The sequence below is a fragment of the Python bivittatus genome, unplaced genomic scaffold (assembly GCF_059951505.1).
Source record: "Python bivittatus isolate LINGU-HERP-01145 unplaced genomic scaffold, Pbiv_v1 ctg000480_np1212, whole genome shotgun sequence".
Classification (NCBI taxonomy): Eukaryota; Metazoa; Chordata; class Lepidosauria; order Squamata; family Pythonidae; genus Python; species Python bivittatus.
The window spans coordinates 81,808,012-81,828,139 of record NW_028277075.1 but is presented as its reverse complement, the minus strand read 5'-3'; the positions used below and the strand labels follow the sequence as shown (position 1 = coordinate 81,828,139).

The following is a 20,128-nucleotide window of genomic DNA, read 5'->3' as shown; positions in this document are numbered from 1 at the left end:
GCTGGTAAGCATCATAGGTGATGTCCCCCCCCCCCCACCTTCACCATAAACACCAAACTGTTTAATTTCATTGGCTTTCTATACAGTGATCAGAAGTCATACTGATCATATCCTTGGGCAGTCATGTTAAAGTCGTTGATTAAGGCTGGAGAACTGTATGTCTGCTTAAAATGCCAAAACTGAACAGAAAACTTTGTTTTGCCCATAGAAATGTAAGACCTAAGATGACCATTTATGTCTGTCAAGAACCTGAGCAAAATCGGTCTCATCTTCATCAAAAACGAGAGAATGGAGATGGTAATCTTTGTAGTAAGTGTCATTTGGGCAGAATCTGAAGCCTTTTCAGAGCTTTATTATGTGTTTCATAAAATTTAAGAAGCTTCAACTACTTTTATAATACATATAAATCTAGCATTTGCATTAGATTCAGAGAACTCCTATTCGATGCATTCTGGAAGATTCAGGACATGTCCAGAGGTTCTCCAAAATGGATCATATGTAGAACTTGAGCTCTCCTGAAGTTTTGTATAGTGATTCCATAGCACAGATACAGTGTTTTTATAAAAATTAATACAATAATCCAGAAACTCTTGAATAAGGAAAATTCCAAGGTGGAATGATGGGAGTTGTAATTTTTGAGTGACAGCTTTAGGTTCTAATCACAGCGAGTGGTTTTATCAGAGCTTTCCAATTACAGTCCTTGCCACTAGTTGCTTCATATCTTCCTTCTGCTCTATTGCACTTCCCATGATCAAAAGCATGTAAAGAAAAAAAAATCTGTGAAAATGTTTTTTGTTTATCATACATCCATTGCCCCTATAATATCTGAAATTTGTCAGAATTTTATCTATGAACACTGCTGTGATATATGCCATGACCATAAATTGCCATCCACCCTCAAAGGAAAGCAAATTATCTCCACTGAACTCCCAAATTTGAAGACTCACCTTCTACAAAAATAGTTATAACTATCTTTTGGAAGCTTGGGAGACTTGACATTCATGCAGAAGAAACAAACATGCCTTCAAATTCTGCTAAGAAACTACGAAAGCTTCCTTAAAAAAATCTAAATATATCTAACTGATCCCTATTGATCTGAAATTTGTCAGGCATCATGTCTTCATTAGGAGGATTCTGTCTATAATGTTAATCCAGTTCTGAAATGAATTAAATGGCCTCCAAAACAGTATGTGGCAAATCACCAAATCAGGATCTGAACCAGATACTGTGGTGGAGGCACATCCTTAATCTTACCCCTAGTCATAATTAAGATAAATTTCCATAGTGTCCCCTCCCTCCTCAGATAATGAAAAGATTCTTCCCATTTCTCAGTCTCCTTGCAAAGTAGATGAGTTGGTTTTGGGGCTTAAATATTCAGCCCAAAAGGCAGGCAGATACTTCCAAGGAGTTAGGTGTTTGGAGAGTGTAAGATAGATATAGTAATCAGTATTTTACCATATCTACAGGACCACTTTCTGAGGGCTAGAGATGGGCTTGCAATCCATTAATTATCTTTTGAAGCAGACAGGGGGCTCTAAGAAATTTAGCTTCAAGAGAGGATTTTGGCTATCCCTGGAAGACATATGGCATCAAAAAATTTCTTGTCTGCCACCTGCAAAGCCTTTGAAAAGATGTGTGTTAATCAGCATGATTTTCAACTCTCTTGGTCAAGTTTTAAATGAATGAAATATAGGAGAGGTACTTTGCATCATATGAAATGCAAATAACATGTCCCCTAAGATACACTATAAATAATTTATGGGCTGATCTTGTTCAAGTAATGTGTTGACCTGGAGCAGTTAGCTGCATTAGCTAGGACAACAATACTACTCTGTAACCTTTACAATTATGTTAAAATAGACAGTTTAATTGTGTGCAGATTTTAAAATGCATTCAATCTGTTAAGGCAGTCTGAATGGTTTTCTTCTGTTATCAGCGTGAACTTAAAACAAGAGGTAAGCTTAAATTTGAAATGCCTTTTGTTCTTAGCCTTGGTTTCTTGGTGCGTATTGAGATAAACAAGAGATGAAGGCAAACAAGAGAAGAGATTAAGCTCATTAGCTTAAGATTCTGTCTTAAATTGTATATATGTCATCTTGACAGTGGCAGCAAAGTTTTCTGGTTTGTTGTTAGGTGTGTGTTTTTGTTTTTTTGTTTTTTGTTTTGGTAAGCAAGAGTTGCAGAAGGCATAGCAGTGATATAACCAGCAACAATTCTGTGGTATTTGGCCCGATTCCCTCTTCTCCCACAACTTTTATAGGTGTGTTAAACGTCCCACCAAAAATATACAGAAAAACTAGGCAGCTAAAATTTGGTGCTGCAATTTCCATGTAACAAAAAAGGGGTCTCACATAATCACATGTCATCTGCAAGTTGCCAGTATGTCCTCTCCTGTCCTAGTGTTGTAAAAACTGAAAGTTGCTCTTTCCCCAATACTATTGCAGTATACCATGCTATCTTCTTAGAAGAGTTAACAACACTGGAATTGATGGAGAAGATTGCAAACTTGTACAGTATTTCCCCACAGCAGATAAACCGGATCTATCGGCAGGGACCTACAGGGATCCATGTATTAGTGAGCAATGAGGTAAGAGTTTTAACTAGAATATTTTCCATGTGATACTGGGTTTTGATGTTCACCATTGACTTATTTGTTCATTCTAGATTATATGTTCCTTTCAAATTGCTTAGCTTCAAAATACTAAAATGTCTTGATCACTCTACAACTTGTTTTTTTTAAAGTCCACCAATTACAGTGTCTTGACCCTTGAAATATTTAAAATCAGAAATTTCTGGTAGAATTTGTATGGGACTAAAGTGAGTATAATCAACAGATGAGAATTCAGTTAGTATGCCCTGCAAATAAATAGACAGATAAGACAATATTACCAAAAATTGCCTAATTTTTCTCTTGCCTAAAAAAGGCAAGTACTGAAAGATAATTAAGGCATGGGTGGGGAAATCTAGTAACAGTTGTGATAATTTGCAGTAGACTAGTAAGGAATTTTGACTTTCGCTTGTTTAAGAGCAGTAGCATAAAGTCACCCCCCACCCCCAGTTAATGACTGAAATGACAAAAGTTTGGAATAAGACAGGAGTGGATTTTTGTGACCTAATATGAAATCAGGGTAGTAACATTTGCCATTACCTTTTCTCTTGTATAACTGGAAAAAATAGTAGAAATTCAACTCTTTACCTACTCATATTAATATTGTCATATGACTCTTTTTTAAAGTTCTGTTAATTTTGTAGTCAGTAATTTCCCTCAGTGTCATAACTTATATAAAGCATGGGCATGTTCTTAGCTTTGGAATCTGAAATCCATGATCAACACTTAATAGGTTGATGCCTTTGGAGGCAAATTTTAAAGCAAATAATTTTTAAAGAATCTTGTTAGTTTGAACTGCTCAGTCAGTCTTCAAACATGTAGTTTGTAGTTATATCACAAATATTATTACATAAATAGGTTTAAATATAGTTATGAGTAATAAATAAGGCAAGTCAGACCATCAATTTACATTTTAGAAATTGATTTCAACTGCAAAATCTATAGCAGATAGATTTTGACTCTTCTAATAGACAGGGTAAAGAAAAGGATACAGGTGTTCCTAGACAGCAGTATATGAACACTAAAAGATATAAAAATGCAGGATATTTTGGTAAAAGTAACTGATATCAGCCCTGATAACCATGAATTTTCTTAGAGGCAACATTTGCTTTGGGGCAAATGGGGGAAAGGAATCCAGCTGCTTTCTTCTAACTACTTCTAAATATATCTCACTTCATTATACTCTGTATTTACATGGCAAATATTACAGCTTTTTCTGAGTAGCCTGTTTCATGCTTCAGAATCACTTAAGAAGTTTCATTGTATTTGACCTCTGGACTGGAGTTATAGCAAAGCACAAAATTCCCATGCAGTTATGGATCAAGCCTGTAATGTTTGTTCTGAAAGTGGCTCCACTGTTTCACCGTGATGAATCAGAAACTTGTAACGTTTGAATAGTCATGAAGTGCTTTAAGGCAGCATTTGGAAAGTGGAATTGCCTGGACTAGCTTTGGTGCAAAAAGATTTTCATTAAATATTTAGGTTACTGATTAACAACTGCTATTGCCTTATTTTTGTGTTCTAGTGGCAGGGCAGCAGCAGGGATGTAAATGCAAGGCACCAACTACAGTAGTTGTTCTTCATGCATGATTTGTGCATGTATTTGTTGGTAGCCTTGACCTTAATTTTGGTGAATATTTCAATATTTGGAAAATGAGTGGGAAAGAAGAAATTTTAAATGCCTGTGAGAACTGTAATAGGGAAATGGAGATAGATCCTACTGTCACCTATGAGCTCTACAACACCTTGCAATCTGAACAAATGCCTAGAAAGGTTAAGTGCTAATTGTACTGATGTCTGTAAACATTTACAATCAACTTGTACATTTCAGTACTTGGGCATCATGCCATTAAACAATGTTAGTATATTGTATTGGAAAGTTTTATTTTCAAGACCTAAAACAGATGTGCTTCCTTTTGTATCTCCAGAATGGTGTTTGTGTGTATATATGTGTAATGGTAGTAGTGGTTGTTGTTGTGTTATGTGATTTTTACAGCCCAAAGAAGATTCCTGCAATGGAAATTTCAACTTTTTTTCTCCTACATGGGTACTTTTGTGTATGATAAAAGGAAGGGTGGAGGGAAACCAAAGACAAATAGGTAAAGCCTGAAGTTGGAGTTCACAAATAATGAAAATTATGCCATAAAAATCTAGTATCCTAAGTGAGGCTATTTGCCATAGTTTCCTTCTCAACTCTCAGAGTCCAACTTCTTAGGAGAACCAAAAAATTGCTATCTACTACTTGTAACTAACTGTATTGCTGAAATAATAATATGTTTCAAAGTATGCACTGAGTCTGACACATTTCTACTTCCCAACCTTGTCCATTTGGTGAACTGTTTTATAAGGCTGTGCGAGATATTCAAAACAGATGCTTTGCAAAGTATATGAGTAGTACAAAACATCTCTCTTCAAACCGTTACAGCAGTTGTGTGCTTTGCAAGACTTGTAGAGTTCTACCAACGATAACCGCGTTCTTGGTTATCTGCAGAGGCATACATGGGCATTTTTGCCGAGACTGTGAAAGAAACAAAGTGGCTGTGCAAACACGTGCCAGGTCAGCTTTTGAAGGAGTTGCACAGCCCTGGCAAAGGACATGATGACTTTAATGCTCTGAAGGCATGATAATGCTCTTCATGCTAATGTGGTCTACAAAGCACTTCTTCTGAATACTTTGCACAGCCATACTGTCTCATGGTAGTTATTTAGTTTAAAATGTTTTATGTGTATATAACATAGAGTAAAGCTCAACTCTTCCATTTAAACAGGCTTCAGGTGCTACAGATTAAGTTCAGGTTTTACCTCAGAAATAATGCACAAATCCATTCTTTCTGAAGCCTGTCTATGCTGTCCTTTGCACTTGTGATATCACTTGATGTTTGTACCTAATTTGTGTCAATTGACATCATTTGAAATGAAGTAAATAACATAAACACTCAATTATCATTAGGTAAATTGACACAAAAGACAGAATTTAATGATTTAAATTCAGATTTATAGTAACAGATATTTGAATCTAACACATAACACCCCCTGCAGCCCTTTAAATCAAGGAATTGGGTTTTTTTCTCTTTTGAGCATTAATTTGGGTTTGGTATGTTGTGAGTGAATCCCTCAACATCAATTCTCCAGGAACCTCCAATTTTCAATAAAATAAGGAAGCAGCATGGAGAGTCCTGCAAGGTTTGCTCTTGGGACCATGCCATGCTGGCAAATATATTAGAATTAGCCCTTTACTTCTCAAGTTAGAATGGGAATCCTCCTTCCTTAATAGTCTGATTAGCTAATACTAATATCCAGTGTTTCTCAACTTTGGCAACATTAAGCTGTCTGGACTTCAATTCTCAGTGTGCTGGCTGGGGACTTCTGGGAGCTGAGGTCCACACAGCTTAAAGTTGTCAAGGTTGAGAAATACTGAGATAATCTCTGCACGATTTTCTTTTCAAAATAGTAGCACCTTATTTAGAGCCACAGACATCTGGAAAACCACTAGGTGGCATGAAAAAATATACCCTTTTTTGCCATCTGGAGCTCGTCCGGAGCTTTTCAGCCCATACCTGATAACCATTTTCTTGTTGAATGAAGCTTAATAGAAAAATGTATCATGAAAGAAAGAAAAACCTCTTCCATTTGTCTCCTTATCCAGATGGTACAAAACTTTCAAGATGAATCTTGTTTCATCATCTCTACATTAAAAGGTATATCTACATACATTTCTTGCCATGGTCATTTTTCTGGGTCTCACACTGAGAGATGCAAGAAGCAAGAAGCAAAGCTATAAGCATTTTTCTTAAGTTCTTTGGTCAAAATTCAACTATAAACATGAACAGATAGCTAGATGGAACCTATGGAGCCCTCTTCTAAAAACAATGATCATGTTCTTCCAGTTGCTTCTCCCAGTGGGTTAAGAGGTCCTAAACAATTCTTAGAACATTATGAATGGGAATCTGTCAAAATGCAGCCTAAATTAGTAAAAAGCTACTTGCTGGATTGGGTAGGTGTTCTGGGAGGGAAACTGCAAAAGTCTGCTTTGGGGTTAGGCTGATCTTTCATTTTGTTTTTTTATGACTGATTACTGTGGATGAGAGAAAGGATAGGCCATCTTCTATCTACATGTACATATCTTGCCTTCCACTGAAATAGTTTGTATTTTCTAGCAAGACACATCCTATAATTTAACACTGAGTTGCCCTCCCAATACCATTTTGCAGAATGGCATTTTTACAGTCTCCTGTTGTGCAACCAGAATCTGAGGAAAGTACAGACTGTAGAATTGTAGATACTTATAGGATTGAAAACACAAAGATTGCAATGAATCCCTGACAGGTTTCTTCTCCCTTTTCTTACAGCTGAAAGTAACGATGGCTACCATATCATTCTGAAATGACCCACCTGTCTGTATATTGGGACTTGGAACAGCTTTACATCACGATGTCTCACCCTCCTTCCTGCAACTCATTCTGGAAAGACAGAAAATTCATTGGATAAAATACTCCTATTAACCAAATGCCCTAACAATAAGATTAATATCTGTAGTTTTTGGAGTCTTGAGAACCACATAATGCCTTCAGTTTGTTATTGATCTAGTGGTATTTTGATTCAAGTTCCTTGTTAAGAAAGTCTTGAAATGAGCAGATGAAATAAGCTGATATAATAAACCATCAAGTTTTGGAATTCATCCTGAATATGGATTTGAAATTAACTGGGCTTACTTTATTGTCCCCTCTCTTTCCAGGCAGTTATAGGAAGTCAGTTGCAGGCTTTTATCATTAATCTGTACTGCTTTCCCTTTAAATTCTTCAACCTTGGCAACTTTGTGGACTTCAACTCCCAGAATTCCACATATTGGCTGGCGAATTCTGGGAGTTGAAGTCCACACATCTTAAAGTTGCCAAGATTGATAAACACTACTTCAAAGCAAAGAAACTATCTTCTAAGCTCATTGTGAGAAAATGTTGTTTCTGCACTCTGTTCTTATTAACAAGGGCTTTCTTTTTCCTTTTTTTTTTCCTGAACTTTAATGCCTCCAGCCTCTATTTTTAAACTTTTAATTCATTTCTTCTGTACAGGCTTCAGACTTCAAACTAAAACCAGGACAAACAGGGTCAGACCTTACTTACAGCTGAATGATGCACCTCATTGTATCTAGCTTATGTTACTTCATACAATTCAGCTTTTCTTCTGGTTTATTGGATACATGGAAAAGGGCTGACTCTTGGATAAGAAAATGGGAGATTGCAAGTTTGGCTTACCCACCATTATAGCTGAGAGAAATGCAATGCACCTCATGGGACTTGGTGAGATTTTACTTCGAAAGACAACAAAAATGGTTGTATGTGTGCATAGCCTGTTGTTAAACAAAAACCTAACCACACTCAAGGGTGGCCATTAAGCTTTACTTTTAAGCCAGTGATATGTTCTAGATAAAGCATAGTTTCTGCAACTAAAGTAAAATGGCTCAATTCACTTGTATAGGTAGAAAGTTAAAGGCATAGTCAGGAAGGACCTGCTTTTGTGCCTTGGACTTATAACATGGCTATGTGTGAAAAAACTCTTTCTGTTGTCATTCCATAGCTCTGATGGTGAGTCCATACTTTCATCTCAAAGCTTTGAAGAGAGTGTTGTTGGTAAGGAAGGAAAATAAGAAAGATGGGTGGACTTGCCACTTCTGTTTTTTTATCCTTTCTAATCATGAAGGGTAACCTATTGTACATGCTTTATTATTAATTGTATGTTAAAGTTCCTTCCCCAAGTGTCTGTTTTCCCCCCAGACTTTCACATCTCTAACCTTTAGAGTGGGGAGAGGCAGATCTTACATTGTTCCCACTTCTCTTAGATATTGCCTGTTCATTTTAGGAAAACAGTTGTACCCCTTTTTCATATTGCTTGTTTCCTTAAAAATAGTGAGGCCCCTTCATTGTAGTGGAAGACACAACTCTTTACTCAAAACTTGTAAGGGTAATCATCTGCTTCTGGAGCAACAAGTGTAATTTGCTAGCCTAAGTGCCTTTTCATAATGACACAGTTGTGTCTCTTGCGGTTATTTGGCATTGAACAGACTTTAAACAGTATGAAACGTTTGTGTTTAAATATTATTCTAGTTGCATAGAAATCACATTAAACTGGATAGACACATGTCTAATATTATGTGTTTTACATGCATTTAAGCTGGACCCTTGCACCTGATCGAGTGAATGGGGTGGGTGTGCAGAAGTAGGCTTCTGTACAAAATTCCCTGTTGGATCAGAAATGTGCATAAAGAAAGCTAATGGACATATGTCTCCTATGACTGCACGCTAGGCACTGGACTGGGACTATGCACACAGAGCTAGACAACCACTGGTTTAAGATGACAGACTATATGCAGTTGCATCATGCAACATTTGATTGACATCTGTTGAGTAAGTGCCCATGGCCAGAATCCTTATATGTAGGCATGAATCCTTAGACTGGAAACTGATTTATATTTTTGTGCCTTCTTCAATCTCTTAAATAAAGCAAAATATTAAACTATTATACTCTCTGAAACAGTTCTGATGGAACCATATCATGGAAGAACCCAATTTTGGTTCAAAATCACATTTAGCACATTCATAACTGTGTGTTGCATTTCACAGAAGTATAAATTCTGTGCTCTTGGTAAAGATCACCATGTCTTTTTTACTTCCTTAAATGAACAGCTTTTATAGCAGGTCGGTAGCTAAATGTTGTTGTTTTTTAAAAAATGGAGAAAGCTTGTTATTTCAGGTTAAAAAGTGTAAAACCATTTGTGTCACTGGCAACATATTTTTCTGCCTTATTTGTACCTCTCAAGTGCTGCATGTTAATTCTTGTAACCAATAAGGAAGCCGACTGAGGTTTATTAAATAGTGCTGATGTTTTACTGCTTCAAAATACCTCTAGGAGAGAGGACCCCGGTCTTTCTGAGCTGAGGACACATTTGGAATGTTGAGACTCAACACAAGAGTTGAGAGGAAGAGAAAATCTTCCCAAAATGGCCATCCTGGGGCTGCCCATTCACAAATATCTGCTGTGGTCAGTATGCCCAGCTATGTGAGGTCTGGAGGCACCTTCCTGTGGGAATAAAGAAGATGCTGGAAACTGGAAATGGTTAGGCAGCATGCCAACTTTCCATTTAAAATTTAAATCTGTAAACAAATTTGGGGGTGGCAAGAACCAAGGGACAGGCTTATGGGAAATTGATGCCAGAGGCATTACATTATCTTGCAGTATCTACACCCGTGAGATCTTGTCCATATTCTCTCGCACTGACCCTGAAGCTTGAGAGAAAATGTTGGGGAAATGAAAATGTTTGGTATCCACAAGGAAATTGGTGGCTGTGATACCTTTTAATAGTGCTTGTCTCTCAGGAAAAGCAGCTTTAAATCAATGCCTGACTTTTTAAGATGTATGCTGAATGTTTGTGCTTTTGTGCTTTGTTTTATGCCTAGTTTTTGTCTTATTGTGAAGTCTGGTTGATCTTAATCTCTCTAAATGTTTAATATCTTCAGATGATTGGAGTAGGTATTTATGTCTTTCAGAAGGGCTATGGGAGTTTTCTTGTCTTCGCTGTGTAACACCACAACAATTATAATTGTGATTTAAATGAAGGGAGAATGGAGGCCCAGGATAAGAATTCTCAGTGAAAGTGCCAGAATGTTTGTTTATAGGTTTTTAAAAATACATATTTTGCACTGGCCGTTCTACTGTTGTACAGAAGAAAAGATTTGCTGTAATTCGACTCTGTGCTCCAATAAACTTGTTTGTAAAAAATAATTCTGGTTTTGAAGCAGATGCGTTATCTGTTTCAGGTGTTTTAATCATTTTAGTTCCTTCTGCTTAATTTCATTGACTCTGTCTCAGAACCATCTTTTTGCCACTTACATATTACTTTCACAGTGAAGACTGTACAGAATTTTTTTTTAGGAGTAGATTTCTACTGACAAATTTGTGGAGGTGGCTTAATTTGTTGTCTCACCAGATTCTGCTACTGTGGAACAACAGAAGAAAAACGAAAGTATTCAAAAACCAAATGTAAAAACTTAACAGCAAAGCAAACTGAAATTATTTTATGTGATCATGAATTAAGGAACAAGGTAGCAGCTAAAAGGCACTCACAATTTTCAGTAAAATTGATAATAAAACCCACTGTGAGCAGGAGACTTTAATATCCAGCATAAGTGCAACTGTATTGTGTTTGACCTGGTCTTATAGGTAGAGTAGCTAAACCGGGCAAGTTGGAGTATGGATCTGAAATTATTCATGTAGCAGAGATTAAGAAGCACTTCTTTAATTTGTGGTGGGAGAGGAGGGGAGGGGAGGGGAGGAATGGGGCTTACATAGGAATAAGACTGCAGCCAAAGTCACTTTCTAGTCTAAATGCTAGTAACAGTGTGGAAAAGAGAGGCCCTGGCTAATGTGGGGGTTATAGGCTTTATTTTAAAAGCATGGGTTACAGTGCCTGTAAGAGAGAGGAATTAGAAATGAATTCATTTCAAAAGAGAAACTGAAGTAAGGAAATAGGATACAAATACAAATACAGAGATACTTGGGCAGGGTATCAAAGAAATCAGTAGAGCTTTCAACATATTCTGCAGTAGCAGAGAGGGAAAAAAAGGTAGAAAGGGACACTAAACTAATCTGAAACCTATAGAGGTGCAAGGACGGGAGAATTTTGTATACAGTGCAGATGGAGACTGATTAATCTACAGGATACTGAGAAAAAAAAGGTGAAGATGAGAAATAATATGAAGTTACAGGCAAAGCTGTGACAAAGCAGAGGAGAAATTTTGCACATTGTTCCAAATTTTCTACTGTTTCTCCAGTACCTTATGATTATGAGATATTTCCTCCTTTGGTAATGTTTATATTGTCTCCCTTGATATTTTTCCAAGAAGCAGGGGCAATGCTCTAAGATTTACAAGATATTAGGGAAATGTTCCTTCTCTGCATCTCTTGAAATTCTGATCCAGCAACCCCCAAAAGATGCTGGATGCCTTGAGTCTCCTCTGTTGAATTGTTTTGTTATTTACAAATTGCGAATTGCCTCATTTCTGAAATTCTTCATACCTTGGAGCCTATTTTCACTTCTGGGCTTGGGCATGATTCTCATGAAGCTGGTTACCCAGAATATTGTATATGTGATACAAAGATTAATGGAAAAGTTTAATTGTTGAAAGTCGGAGTCCAATGTTGAGCACTGTTTGGATCAGCTGTGTTGTGGTCTCCTATCTAAGCTCTGTAAGAAAGATGGAGGGAGCGAACCAACCCTTGTCACGAAGAATCAAATGAAGAAAAGTATGGGTATAATGTATTTTCTTACTCTGAATTAAAAATTAAAATATTTCCTAACTGTTAATAGTCTCACTGTTTATTGAATACTGGGTACAAGTGGCTCTAATAGGTTCTGAAACCCAGTGTTTTGCTGAAAAATGAATACCTTTTTTCCTTCTATTTTTTAATAAGATGTAGCAAGTAAGTTTGATGTCCATGTTTGTAGATTACAGATCTACCAGAAGCCAGAAACTGATTGAATTACCACTGGCTGATGGAATTACTACTAGTACTACTACTTCTCCTCCTCCGCTTTTATGAAAATTTAGATTACAACAATTTGGTCAATGTTTTTTGTTAATCATTCTTTTAAGGTTTGCAGGAAGCAAATTACTTTAAAAAACTAACTGATTTTCTGCTTCTTAATAAAACAACAAAGCTTTTAACACAGAATAAGCAATGCAACAGTGTTTTAAAAAACAAAAGTAACTGCCGGCATGCTGTAACGGGGCTAATCAAAAGATACAAAAGAGCAACTTTCCAAAGAAGTTGAGAACTTATTTATTGTTTTCCAACACTGGAACAAAGATATTTCAATACTACATAATGTCAGCAATACAAAATCTCAATGTATCTTACGAAGAATGCTTACATTTTGTTGGCTTGTGGACCACCCAAACAATGTTTGCAGTCATTCCTTTATTTCTTATCATTGGCTGGGCTTATTGCAGTTAAATTACCAATTTCCCACTCCTGCTTTAGGCAAGTCCAGCATTCTCCACATTCACAAGGCATTTTCAACACATTTGCTCTTGCAAATTGGTTTGTTGTTACCCAAGTCAATCTCCTCCTGGGTTACCTAGGAATTCCTGTTTAATTCAGTGGGGTTTACTTTTGAAAAAAATCTCAGTAGGATTTTGCTGTTTGTGTGCATTTAATTTTTGTTTCAAGCACAATCCTGTTTTTTTGAAGCTGAAAATTTGCTCAATGCAGTAATCATGCCATAGAATTGTCCACTCAGCTAGTTTCTCTGTAGACATGCATAACTGACTTCTTTGGAGTTCAATATGGAGAGAAAGTTACCAGTTTAACCACAATGCAAAGAGTTTAAGTATAACTCTACTACCTGCATTTTGCCCTCCTTCTTCCCTGCAGCATAACAACCTAAATATTTTATACTGCTTAACAAACATTGTGTTTGCTTTATTAAAATACTTTTGAAAATATTGAGGTTTATCAGAAGTTTAGGAAGATTCCTCACTGGAAGAAAAAACTTGATAGCGAAGATAGCTTGTCTACCACTACTGCTCTTTCTTTTAGGCTTGTCACCAGTGATCACAAAAAAGTATTTCACGTTCTTGAGATCTTGCCATCAACCATTCAGTTCACACGTCTTTCATGATCTTGACCATGCCCCCTAAAATCCCATCCTCCAAATGCGTGGGACTTTTCAGTATATTTTTGTATCCCACAACATGTAACAAGGTTCCATCTCGTTTGCTGTTTGCCCCACAGAAATTTGCAGAAACATGTGTCAAGGGGTTTTGGCAAATCGCTGCTCATGTAGCATGTTGTTGCTAGGGCTGACACTGGACCAGTCTCTGATTTTTCTTTCATGGCTCAAACTACAAAGTCTTTCTGAAGATCATATGTTCTTGATTGTGCAAGAGTATAAATAAGAAAATAGTCTGACAATGAGTATATACAAAAGTAGACTTAGGGCATCTTGCTTTGACTTTCATTCCACCTACCCCCTTGACCTGAAATAGTCATCTTGAAAGAGCCATTTGTAGCTGCCTTTCATATTTCAGAAACAGAAGAAGTACAAGGTGTGGGTCAAGTATGAGGGACCTACTTTGAAAAGGTACAAAACAAGTTAGTAAAGGTGATTTCATATCATATATATCTAAAAGGTAATCCTCATGAATAGAAAGAGTAGATTAAAAAAAAACCAGTAAAAATCCTGTGCAATGCATAGCTTTACCTCCTCACATCCCATCAGACTAGGTTGCCAATTTCAGTTAAACAGAGCCAGATAAAAGTATACATGTGACACACCTGTGTGTGTGCATATATGTGTATACATATACCTTCCCAAAGAAGGCTTGATACAAAAATAACCTTGATATTTAATAATTATTAATCAGCTGATTAAAATAGCTGTAAATGATATTAGACTCCACTTATAAAATGGTATTTGACATGTTCCCACCCTTAAACTATGCTCATACAAAAAGATGCTAACACATAACTTCCCCTTTCCCTTCTTCCTTCCAGCAGAAACAGGAGCATAGAGGAAGGGAGGGAGGAAGGAAAACTAAAACAAGAGGAAGGCAAAAAGGACACCTCCTTAGGCATCACAAAACAGGTTAAAATTCAGCAGACAAACAACTTTCTAGCTACAGTCTTCCCTGAATACTGCTTACAATCCCTCAGGGTTGAGGTGGTCAATAAATTTTATAAATAAATGAATGTCAACCATCAGCTGCGCCTTCTTTTTGTTTTTTAATGTATTCCCTTCTGACTTCCTATTCACAGCTAATGGGGGTGGGGAACTGTCTTTTCATCAGTATTACCCAAGCAACATCAGTATAAATCACAAGCCACAATACCAAGGGCAAAAGGTGATACAATCTCCATTTAAGAAAAACAACTAGCTAAAAATAAGTTCTGATGCAAAACAAGAGAGTGCTTACATACAAGGCATAGATGGCAGAACCTCTTAAATTATGTTCTAGTAGCAGAAGTAATCTGACGGAACATCCTCCTGACGCGGATGGTCTGATGGATTTTGCACAATGCTGCATGCTCTACCTGGCTCTCTTCAGCTTCACACAAGAGTCAAATTCAGGTCAGGCTGAAGAAACTCCAGATAAATATTAAGCAATGACTACAGTCTAGGAAAACAGGAGGCTTGAGGGCAAATGTATACTTGCATGAGGAGAATGTCCTACTTAGGGGTGGTTGCATTTGATTCATTCTTCTGGTGTACATGTCTTACCCACATTCAATGTTCACGTAAAATGATGGGACATAGTATTAAAAACCTCACATTTAATCACATAAGTCTGTAGGTTATGTTTATAGGTTAGGGAACCAATAAGGTGGAATGGAAGAAAGTCTCAAGACTGTCAGGTTCATGGCTAGTTTAATCCTGTGCTTCCAACAACAGCCTGACAAACATAAATTTAATTGCAAAACTTTTCTTGACAATGTTACAATTGATAGATTTCAGCTGCTAAACTTCTGCATGTCAGTGCAATGAATGGTGTGGCTTGAGGCTGTGATGGCTCTTCCTGAGTTAAGATGAAGTTCAATAAAGACATGATCAGGACATAGTTGGAAGGTCTTTAAAGAACTGGGATGCTGTAAAATGAATAAAACAAGATTCTGAATTATGAATATTTTGAAATTATCTTTGGGATGTCACTCTCTAGGAAACATGCTTAGAAATTGTGCCAAAATATTTATTTTGTTTTTGACTGATGAATCCTCTGTGGATCTTTCTTTTAAGAATAAGTTCAGGAACAACAGATACATTAGACTCGAGAAAGAAAGGGATTTTAAAGTTACTAATGATAATTGTGGCCTTCTAGAAAAATGTTCCTGACCTCATTTGTAAGAACGTGTTGATCAGGTAACATGAACTTTTAAGCAAAATAAAATATCTGTGCTGAATGTTTGCAGGCACGCAACTGCTCAGTCCTGTAGAAAATATGTCATCACTCAACCTTCAATCTCCTTACAATATATCTTTTGCAGGTCAACAAGAAATTGATACTCTAACAATAATTGAAAAAATGCCATCAAGAAGCTGGCTGACTTACTATCTTTTAAGAGAAAGGGATTAGATAAACTGAGAATAAATCTATTATTAGCTATGGCATTTCTAGAATTTGATGAATTCAGTTTTCTGAGTCCAAATGTTCCAGTCTTGGCAGATGTGTGGATTTCAGCTTCTGGAATTCCCCACTCAGCATGGCCATAGCTAAGAATTATGGGAATTCCAGTCCACATATCTGGAAGTTGTCAAGATTGAGAAATGCTAATCTGTTGAAATGGCATTTTCCACTTACATGGTTTACCTCAATAACAGAATTTTTTCTTTATGCTGGGTTTTCTGCCGCCTGTAGACACTAGGTCAGAAATAGGCTAATGTGGACATCCTAGTTGTTTCTGAACTACATTCTCAGCCTGCCTCACCACTGGCCATACTTCCAGGATGTTGGGAGTTGTAATTCATCAATATCTACAATGGCACAAGTGGCCTGTTCCTGCACTAAACTGATTACTGTTAGGAACAAAATCCTGAATCATAGGAATTGGTGGCTTCAGTAAGGCTGTAATTGATGGTGTAATGATGTTTCTTAAGGTCAACAGTTAAACTAGTCCTATTTTTTTTTATCTTGCTAGATATGTTTGAGACTATAGTTTTAATGGTTGAGGCATGTACTCATTGGCATTTTACATGACTTTTTTCAGATTCACACATATCTTCATCCTGTCTCCATTCCCAAAAGAATTAAAGAGATAGGGAAAAATAAAATTCTACAAATAATTTGTATTAATCAGTATAGATTGAGGCATATGGAAGACTTCTCATCACTGCACAGTAACCATAGTGCCTTAGTTGTAAAATAATGAATAACCTTATTTTGAGTGATATCCTAGATGTTCCCAGAAAATTAGCTTCTAAACAAAACTACTGTAGCTCCTAATTTGGAAGACTGCTGAAAGAGTTTCCTTTAACTTTATCTAAGTTCCCCCTTTAACTGTTCCCACTTTAAATGTAATGAATTTTCCCATTCTTCTTTCTGCCCTGTTCCTTAGTAGGAAATTACAATGTATTAGATTTTTGTTTTCCTGGCAAGCAAGGTCTGATTTAATTCACTGCTCACCTGAGATAGTGGAGCAGGACAGAACCCTAATTGCCTAAGGTACATTTTTTTGCTTGCTAAGTTGTTCAATCTGTACATTTCGTTCCCACTGCTCTCAAAATGTCAGCTCTCTTTCTGTCTTCCTTAAGTGCAGCTGACCCGGTGTCTTGACCTGGTGGGTGCCTGACATATTCTGTTTACTAGTTTTACAAGCTCATGCTTGAAAAGGGATATTTTTGGACATAGCGATGAAGACATTTTTTGTCACATAAACCTTTAGGGAGTCCTGAAAGTCCACCATTATCATTTGTGCTGACTTTAGGAAGTTTTGCACAGTCTTTTGTAGGAAGCACCTTTGGTGTCCATGAAATTATTTCCATTTGCTTGCTAGCTACTTTGTTAGTAAATATGGGAAGTTACTTATTTAAAAAAAAATCTAACCCATGACTTATTTTTTTGTAATGTGGGGCAATGCCCTTCCCACTGGCTTTATAATTGTAGTTTTGATATAGCTTGACATGCATAAATTCAGAAGGTGATGTTTAACCATTATTTATCCCATTATTATAGAAAAGTTTGTTTAATTCCTTGATGTGAAATGCTATTAATGGTACAAAAACAATGGCTTTAAAAAAAGATGAAAAAGAGGAGGCAGTAATTTAAGTGACTTGAGATTTAGGGCCACAGTTCTAAAAAACTTTCAAGACCATGAATACTACAGAATTTAACACAGCATGCTTTTGAATGCACTGCACATCAGTTATACTGAAGTAAGGCACAAGTGTCATTAAATACACAGAGTTTAATTCTATAAAAAAGAACGGATGAGCCCTTTATTGTACAACAACCATGCCTCAACCATGGAATTTTAAAGGAGGTTGGATGACACTGACTACCATTTCTTTCCATTATTCTCAGTTTTCCCCAGCATTCTTCTTAATCAGATCTGAAGGAAGGCAAGAGTGGAAGGGTAGCATAGTTTGTGAGTGAGAGGAAAAAAATCTGAAACAAATGAACAAGGTTGATGATCTTTGGGGGCGGGAGGATAGTTCAGTGACCATAGAGCCCTCCCACACCAGAAGGTAGAGCAAAACAACTCTATGCTTGGATGAACTCAGCCATTTGTTTATTAAGGCTTGAACATTCATGTCCTGTTGTCAAACTGACCAGCCTTACAACCATTTACAGCACTGGCAAATAGCTAAATTTAATGCAGTTACAGTATTGAATGAAAACTATGGAGGGAAATTATATCAAATCTCATGGATTCTGCATCTACCAATGTAGTATGTCATTAGTACATAACAGTGATTCAGAGATAATTCTATGTGTGTCTCTTTCTAAAAGCATGTAGGGTTTAAGGTATTGGAATAGCACCAAGGACATCCAGGTTCTAGTCCAGTGTCAACCATGGAAGTGCACTGGGAGATTTTGGGCCAGCCACTCTCTCAGTCCCATCTTTGTTGGGGGAAAAATAGGTGGAGAGAATGGTATATATGCCACCTTGAACTCCTGTGTGAAAACTCAATTATAAGTATAACCCATAAATGAAATAATATCCAAATTCTTTTAGCATTTTCTTAGAATTCTACCTTTGTTAGTCTTTGACTCTTGGCTCTGAAAGGTCAAAATTAGTTGTGGTTTAAACATGTAAGGATTTGGAGATGGCTAAAACTGGAAAACATAGCTGGATTGTCTCTTCCCATCCAGATGAGGAAGATGGCAGAATCCTATCACAGTAGTATTTAAAAAACCCAGTAAATTGTGTAAGGTGGACAAGCCTTGGGTAAATTAGGAAGGAAGTGACTCAGTTTCAAAGTTAGTATATGGCAAAACATGATTAGTTCAGGTAAGTCTGCTCACTGAAACTTCTTCATCTAGCTTTTGTTACAAGGTATCATATGCTTAGTCACATGAAACTCACATTTCGTGAGTCACTAGAGCAAAATTGGGAACAGGGAAGAAAAACAGAGCTACAGTCTTTATGTAAGCTTTTCTCCTGCACTGTATTTCAGGGAGGCCTTCTTATATTTGCATATAATGTGTGGAGCTATATATTCACAAATGATTTATCTTCAATTCAATCCTTTTTTTAAAATCTTTAGATTGTTCTAAATTTTTATGAGATGAAGCATCCATCATCCAATAAAGATTTAAAGAAGTACAAGAAATAAAAGGATCAAAACACACAAGTTTTATATTGACTTAAGCCAAATATTAGCTTCATAAAAAGTTGGAATATTGTCAGTGTGAAAAATAAACTAAGAGTCATGCTACAGGTGCTAGTCATGTAAAAACTAAAATCTGCTTTTTAGCATATAGGGGGACTTGAATAGCCAGCCAGTCTTGCTGAAAGATATAGTTGGTGAATTGGCTATGTAAACCTTTCAGCCATAACTCTAAGTGTATTGCTGCATAGTAAATCTGAATGTTCCCTAACTCTTGTCAGAGCTATTATGAATGCTCAAGAGTTCCAAAAGCATACCTTGTGTTGGCATACATAATCATGTTTGTGGCTTTGGGCTGCACAGATATACCACACTTTAGACTTGGGTTTGGAAAATACTATATTTCATAATCCATCTTAATTAATCCTAACCTTTACTGATTTTGCACAGGTTGAGGTGTCAATCAATTGGTGGTCCTCTACAAAGCAACTTCAGATATTATGCTAAATATTGTACATAAAGTGAAAGCAGAGAGAAGGAGTGTGCAAAATGTGAAAATGTATAGCTATATATAATTAAGCATGGTCTTTTAGGAGATTGTTCATTTCCACTGTTAATGAAGAGCCTGAGGTCTAGATGTATACCTTATATACTTCTCATAAAATTGTACCTGGAATTAAATAACGCTATCGAGTTTGGATTTTTAGAATATATTTGTGAGATATCATGGGATTTTTCTATCTTCCCATTCATGCATTCACTCATTCATTCAGACAATCAATCAATAATTTAGTAATCAACAATGACTCAAGATGTATACAGTACAATAAAAATGTAAAAGAAATTAATACCAATTCACGATCAATGCCATAGTAACAGCATGTCAAGGAATACAAATTATCATCATCACTGACATTCAGGCAGGTTCAGAAGTCACCCAGTGTCTGTGGAAAAAGTCATGTTATGAATATTTTCCAAAGGGTCAGGACCTCAGGGGTCTGCTGTTCCAGAGAGCAGGAGCAGCAACAGAGAAGGCATGTCTCCAGGGTCCTACAAGATGGCATGGCCTGTTGATAGGACTAGGTCCAGGCCAACCCTGCCAGATCTTATAGGATGGGCAGAAACAATTAGAAAAACGGAGTCCCATAAAAATGCTTAGTTAATGCTCTTGTGAAAGCCAGTTTGATGTAGGGGTTAAGGCA

General features: G+C 36.7%; 1 protein-coding gene across 1 annotated transcript in view; it reads left to right on the top strand.

Annotated features, from left to right (window-relative positions):
* Positions 1-10,384, top strand: part of TFCP2L1 (transcription factor CP2 like 1) — a 44,342-nt gene extending 33,958 nt beyond the window's left edge. Inside the window, exons 12-15 of the mRNA XM_088146420.1 lie at positions 209-309; positions 2,445-2,587; positions 6,255-6,306; positions 6,958-10,384. Coding sequence (XP_088002546.1) covers positions 209-309; positions 2,445-2,587; positions 6,255-6,306; positions 6,958-6,995 — 334 coding nt within the window. The 3' untranslated portion in view covers positions 6,996-10,384. The remainder of the gene's footprint in view (positions 1-208; positions 310-2,444; positions 2,588-6,254; positions 6,307-6,957) is intronic.
* The last annotated feature ends 9,744 nt before the right edge of the window (positions 10,385-20,128 follow it).